This window comes from Corylus avellana, chromosome ca1 (genome assembly GCF_901000735.1).
Source record: "Corylus avellana chromosome ca1, CavTom2PMs-1.0".
In the NCBI taxonomy this organism is placed as follows: Eukaryota; Viridiplantae; Streptophyta; class Magnoliopsida; order Fagales; family Betulaceae; genus Corylus; species Corylus avellana.
Window position 1 is genome coordinate 27,733,671 of NC_081541.1, and position 6,695 is coordinate 27,740,365.

The 6,695-nt window shown below is 36.7% G+C and overlaps 2 protein-coding genes across 2 annotated transcripts in view; both read left to right on the forward strand.

The window, feature by feature from the left end:
- LOC132168623 (F-box protein At4g19940-like) lies at positions 1 to 2,562 on the forward strand. The gene is made up of 3 exons (XM_059579621.1): positions 1 to 400; positions 490 to 1,139; positions 2,410 to 2,562. Exons 1-3 carry the CDS (start codon positions 1 to 3, stop codon positions 2,560 to 2,562), a joined length of 1,203 nt encoding a protein of 400 aa, XP_059435604.1.
- Positions 2,563 to 6,505: 3,943 nt separating this feature from the next.
- Positions 6,506 to 6,695, forward strand: part of LOC132168631 (uncharacterized) — a 1,020-nt gene continuing 830 nt past the window's right edge. Inside the window, exon 1 of the mRNA XM_059579643.1 lies at positions 6,506 to 6,561. Coding sequence (XP_059435626.1) covers positions 6,506 to 6,561 — 56 coding nt within the window. The remainder of the gene's footprint in view (positions 6,562 to 6,695) is intronic.

Genomic DNA, 6,695 nt, shown 5'->3' on the forward strand with positions numbered 1-6,695 from the left:
ATGTCGTCGTCTCTAATGAAATCCACTACTCTACCTTGGGATATGTTATTTGAAATATTTAGTCGAACATCTTTAAAGACTCTTGGAAGATGCAGATTAGCATCAAAAGATTTGAACTTGATTAGTTACTACATAAGTTTCATGCAAGCATTTCATCAAAGAACAAAAACAATATCTGGGTTTTTCATACAAGCTTCATACATTCGAAATATCAAGTGCCAGTTTGTCTCTATTACGAATTCTCCAACTTATGATTCTACAGTATGCCTAAAATTTTTGCCTGGTCTTGTCAAAATACAAGCAATTACCAAACAAGGCATCTTATTATGTGTCAATGAAGACAACCCAAGAAGACATCGAATACTGAATATTATATCTGCAAACCTTGCACCAAAGAATGGCACCAAATCCCTAATCCTAAAACAATGTTTTTAACCGAAAGAATTGGGATAATAATACTCAGATCAGAGCCTTTTTGCTATAAAATAGTCCGGTTTTCTAAACCCAAGTCTATATGCACAAATTACAAGTCCAAATCATACAATACTCTTCAATGTGAATTATTTTCTTCGGAAACATGGACTTGGAAACGATTGACAAATGTTTTGTTACCATGGGATGAAGACTTAAGTTGGGAACCTGCTGTTTCTGTATGTGGTGCACTTCATTGGCTAATGACTAACAATGAGATCTTTGCATTTGATGATACAGAGAGCTGGAAAATATTATATCTCCCTTCTCCTCTGTGCCAAAAACATTACTACAGAAAGATTAAGATCATGGACTACAGTGGCCACCTTGCGTTTCTTTACATGGAAAAGAGTTTTATGGAACTTTGGGTAATGGAAGATTATGACAAAAACATATGGATTAAAAGACAAAATATAAGCATTAAAACCATTCAAGAAGTAGAACACTACACTTCTCCCTTGATTTTTGACAGTTCTGATGTTGTAATCATGAAGAGTTTTGACAACATAATTTTATACAACTTTAAAAGTTATAGATACAATGTATGCAAGACGGGGATTGACTTCAAACGTACAGATGAAAATTTTCTCTTCCGATCTGACTTAAAACTGATTCATTTGAAGAATTTTTGGAAGAAGCAACAGTTATGCAGAGTCATCGGTTGTTCGGTATGTTTGTCTGCTATTGTTTATACAATATTGTTTGTGCTATGTTGTGAGGAATGTGGTCATGGTCTTTTATTTGGCGGCTGTTACGGCTTCTACTTCAACAATTAATTGGATTGTTTGGCCTCTGTACTAGATTGCTCAAAAGACCATATTCTGCACTCTTTTTGTGTTTATTTGCATTTGGTAATGTCAATTTCTTTGTTTTAAATGTGAATTGTATTACCTTTTAATTTGGCATTGGTCATGAAAGTTGCTAATTACTTATCATGTTTAATAAATTATATTTTTTTCCCCTAATTAAACCCTAACAATAATTTCTAACAATACATTTTGTTTATATTGCACTCTTTAGTTAAAATAATCAACATGACTGATAGACAACAAAACGAAGATGCACCAGATATTAATAGACGATTGCTTGAATTGGTACGTTGGGCGTCTCGCGAAAGGTATGAGATTCTCCGTTTACGCCCCATCGTGGTGAGGACTCCTAGCGTTAACCGCAGAAGAGGACGACGATTTCAAGTAATGCGAGAAGCAATACCGGGTAGGGGAGTAGCTCCCGAACAGGTGCATGATCCCCAACGCTTGCAACAATTGCCAGAAACCATTGACTTCCTACACATGAATAATTTGGGAGTCGGGAGATGACTCCTACACCTCCACCTGAGTCTGATGATGACAACAATTTGACATTACAGGTTAATATGAAACACTATTAATATTGTTATCGCATTATGTTTACAAATTATAATTACATAATTTGCTACCTAATTCTTAATACAGGAAATACCAAGTACTACTGGATCAAGATGACATTCCAATTGAATTGATTTACAAACAACAAGAAGCTACTGAACACAAGACGTTTGTATTGAGGATATGACACGTGTATCAATGAAAATTTATCTATTTATACAAATCGCAATACCTGTGTCATATCCTCAATACATTAATACATGTGTAATGTATAAATAGATAAATTTTCATTAATACATGTGTCATATCCTCAATACAAACGTCTTGTGTTCAGTAGCTTCTTGTTGTTTGTAAATCAATTCAATTGGCATGTCATCTTGATCCAGTAGTACTTGGTGTTTCCTGTATTAAGAATTAGGTAGCAAATTATGTAATTATAATTTGTAAACATAAAGCGATAACAATATTAATAGTGTTTCATATTAACTTGTAATGTCAAATTGTTGTCATCATCAGACTCAGGTGGAGGTGTAAGAGTCATCTCCCGACTCTCCAAATTATTCATGTGTAGGAAGTCAATGGTTTCTGGCAATTGTTGCAAGCGTTGGGGATCATGCACCTGTTCGGGAGCTACTCCCTTACCCGGTATCGCTTCTCGCATTACTTGAAATCATCGTCCTCTTCCACGGATAACGCTAGGAGTCCTCACCATGAAGGGGCGTAAACGGAGAATCTCATACCTTTCGCGAGACGCCCAACGTACCAATTCAAGCAATCGTCTATTAATATCTGGTGCATCTTCGTTTTGTTGTCTATTAGCCATGCTGATTATTTTAACTAAAGAGTGCAATATAAACAAAATGTATTGTTAGAGATTATTGTTAGGGTTTAATTAGGGGAGAAAAAATCTAATTTATTAAACATGATAAGTAATTAGCAACTTTCATGACCAATGCCAAATTACAAAGTAATACAATTCACATTTAAAACAAAGAAATTGACATTACCAAATGCAAATAAACAGGAAGACAAAGAGAGTCCAGAATATGGTCTTTTGAGCAATCCAGTACAGAGGCCAAACAATCCAATTAATTGTTGAAGTAGAAGCCGTAACAGTCGCCAAATAAAAGACCACGACCACATTCCTCACAACATAGCACAAACAATATTGTATAAACAATAGCAGACAAACATACCGAACAACCAAATGACTCTGCATAGCTGTTGCTTCTTCCAAAAATTCTTCAAATGAATCAGTTCTGAGTCAGATCGGAAGGGAAAAATTCCATTTGTACGTTTGAAGTCAATCCCCGTCTTGCATACATTGTATCTATAACTTTTAAAGTTGTATAAAATTATGTTGTTAAAGCTCTTCACGATTACAACATTAGAACTGTCAAAAATCAAGGGAGAAGTGTAGTGTTCTACTTCTTGAATGGTTTTAATGCTTATATTTTGTCTTTTAATCCATATGTTTTTGTCATAATCTTCCATTACCCAAAGTTCCATAAAACTCTTTTCCATGCAAAGAAACACAAGGTGGCCACTGTAGTCCATGATCTTAATCTTTCTGTAATAATGTTTTTGGCACAGAGGAGAAGGGAGATATAATATTTTCCAGCTCTCTGTATCTTCAAAAAATGCAAAGATCTCATTGTTAGTCATTAGCCAATGAAGTGCACCACATACAGAAAGCAGCAGGTTCCCAACTTAAGTCTTCATCCCATGGTAACAAAACATTTGTCAATCGTTTCCAAGTCCATGTTTCCGAAGAAAATAATTCACATTGAAGAGTATTGTATGATTTGGACTTGTAATTTGTGCATATAGACTTGGGTTTAGAAAACCGGACTATTTTATAGCAAAACGGCTCTGATCCGAGTATTATTATCCCAATTCTTTCGGTTAAAAACATTGTTTTAGGATTAGGGATTTGGTGCCATTCTTTGGTGCAAGGTTTGCAGATATAATATTCGGTATTCGATGTCTTCTTGGGTTGTCTTCATTGACACATAATAAGATGCCTTGTTTGGTAATTGCTTGTATTTTGGCAGGACCAGGCAAAAATTTTAGGCATACTGTAGAGTCATAAGTTGGAGAGTTTGTAATAGAGACAAACTGGTACTTGATATTTCGAATGTATGAAGCTTGTATGAAAAACCCAGATATTGTTTTTGTTCTTTGATGAAATGCTTGCATGAAACTTGTGTCGTAACTAATCAAGTTCAAATCTTTTGATGCTAATCTGCATCTTCCAAGAGTCTTTAAAGATGTTCGACTAAATATTTCAAATAACATATCCCAAGGTAGAGTAGTGGATTTCATTAGAGACGACGACATATGAGAAGGTGATATATATCTTGAAATATATGTATTAATCCGTTCGACATGGGTTTCTGAAACACATGCAAAAGATATCAAATAGCTTTGGTCATATTAGGATTTTTTATGAATTAACATTTATTAATACAAATGGAATTAATGTCATATTTAAAGCACAAATATAAATGCATTTCTTTTATATTATGAAAAATACCTCAACACGTATTGAAATTGAAGTCCCAATGAAGCAAGCAAGAGAAAGTACCTGTATTTAACCATTTTAAACGTTAAAATTATATAAAATTGTAATTTTTAAAGAATCTAATAACAAATAACACTTAGCATTTTAGATATAAATATAAGTAATTATGTATAGGGACAATATTGTCACATAATAGCAAATAACACAAAGCATTTTTAATGCAGATGGAATATTTTCACATAATATGGAATTATTTAATTAGGAGATTATTTTGAATAGATATAAAATAGTCATAGTAAAAAGCAAAAATGATTTGAAGATAACTGTAATTTATTTTATATTAATTACAGTTAAGCATGCAAATTGTCAAGCATGCAAATTGGCAATTTATTTTATATAATTTACGTTCTGTTTTTAATTTGGTATTTGGTAGTTTGGTGCACATTAATACAATACTGCGTTTCTATCTGAATTTTTTAAAAAAAGGACTTTTTTTTTTTTTTTTTTTTTTTGAAATGGTATTCGAATCTTCATTAATAGGAAATCAATCACGGTTACACAGTTTATATCATTAAAGGGAAAAATCTTCTCTCCATAGCTTGTCCACTCCCAGCGACAGAGCAAGTTTAGCTAAGTTATGAGCTTTACCATTGGCCACCCGCGGGATGGATTCACCTTGTATTCCTGAAAACCTCGTAGCAGTTGCTTCATATCTTCAATAATCAGTCCATAAGGTCGCCAACCTCCCCCATCAGACTGCAGAGCTTGAACAATCTGTTTTGCATCGCCTTCAAGAGCAAGTTTTCGTATACCCAGCTCTAGACTAAGTTCAATACCTCTCTGCGCGGCTAGCCCCTCAGCCGTTGCTGGATCGGTGACAAAAGCCTTTGTTTCACAGAGCATGGCAATTGCATCACCTTCATGATCTCTCACTATGACCCCAATCCCTATCCTCCGCCCTGTACTGTCAACAGCAGCGTCCCAGTTGACTTTGATGGTGCCTAGGGGAGGTTTTTGCCACAAGGCATTGACTGGCCTACCTGGAATAGGCCGATGCTTACCAGCTTGCCTGGTGGCCGTCTGGTGAGCTTCCAGCTGATCATTTGCTGCACGTAAAAGTGATTGAGGGCTCTTGAATTTACCCTCAAATATCATTAAATTCCTCCGGAACCAGATTTGCCGTGCCACGATCACGGCTAACTGTATCTCCTCAGCAGCACTCCTTGTCAACAGATGCTCCATGATGTCCTTAAAATCCCTTTCTGCACAGGAGCTTTTTTGAATTCGCATTGGGCATTCGAACCACACATCTCGGGCCGAGGGGCAGCTCCAAAGTATATGCCCTACCGTTTCCACCTCAAGGTTGCAGATTGGGCAGAGAGGATCAAGGGTAGTATGCTTCTGGTATAGTTTTTCCTTGGTAGCCAATATATCATTGCAGGCCTTCCAAAGGAAAGCTTGAACTGCTCGTGGGATATCAATGTTCCAAATAGCTTTCCAAAACAGTTTTGTTCTATCTCGATTGGAACAACCGCCCTTATCTACTGCATATTTTCCTTGTGCAAGATGATATGCGCTTCGAACTGAATACTCGCCGTTTCTTGTGTGTTGCCAGACCATTCTATCACCCCTCTGCGTGGACATACGGCCAAGCTACATATGAGACCAGCTTCCTCTGCCGAAAAAATGTCTTGGATTAGATTCAAATTCCACCAATTTGCATCCTTGTCTATCAGCTCACTGACCTTGGCATTCCTGTCAAGGATACGGACTGGAGATTGAAGATAGCTACCGGTTGTTGTGGGTACCCACTTGTCTAGCCATATGCCAATATTACTGCCATCACCCACCCTCCAAGATAGCATAGCCCCTCCATTAGTAATCGTCTAGCATTCCAACAGCTTCGCCATACATATGAAGGCTGCCTTCCCAATGAAGCATTCAAAAAATTGCCATGTGGATAGTATTTTTCTTTGAGAACTTTGGAGACTAAACCATCCGGATTTTGAAGTATTCGCCACCCTTGTTTTGCAAGAAGGGCCATGTTAAACCACTCCAAGTCTCGAAAGCCTAAACCTCCTTTCTCCTTAATCCGCCCAAGTTTTTGCCAACTCATCCACGCAATACGACTCTCATCATGCTTATGGCCCCACCAGAATTTGGACATCATAGAATTGATTTCCTTACACAGCATCTTCGGTAACTGAAACACACTCATAGTATATGTGGGTATTGCCTGAACCACAGCCTTTAGAAGCACCTCTTTACCGGCTTGTGATAGGAAATTTTCCTTCTATCCTTGCATGCGCTCCCATATCCTCCCTTTAATACCC

Bases quoted from the DNA above. Each gene is read 5' to 3' on its own strand.
- LOC132168623 (XM_059579621.1), top strand. From the start codon at position 1: ATGTCGTCGTCTCTAATGAAATCCACTACTCTACCTTGGGATATGTTA. The intron at 401-489 runs GCACCAAATCCC...GCTATAAAATAG, and splicing joins AAACCTTGCACCAAAGAATG to TCCGGTTTTCTAAACCCAAG. The intron at 1,140-2,409 runs GTATGTTTGTCT...ATTCATGTGTAG, and splicing joins GCAGAGTCATCGGTTGTTCG to GAAGTCAATGGTTTCTGGCA.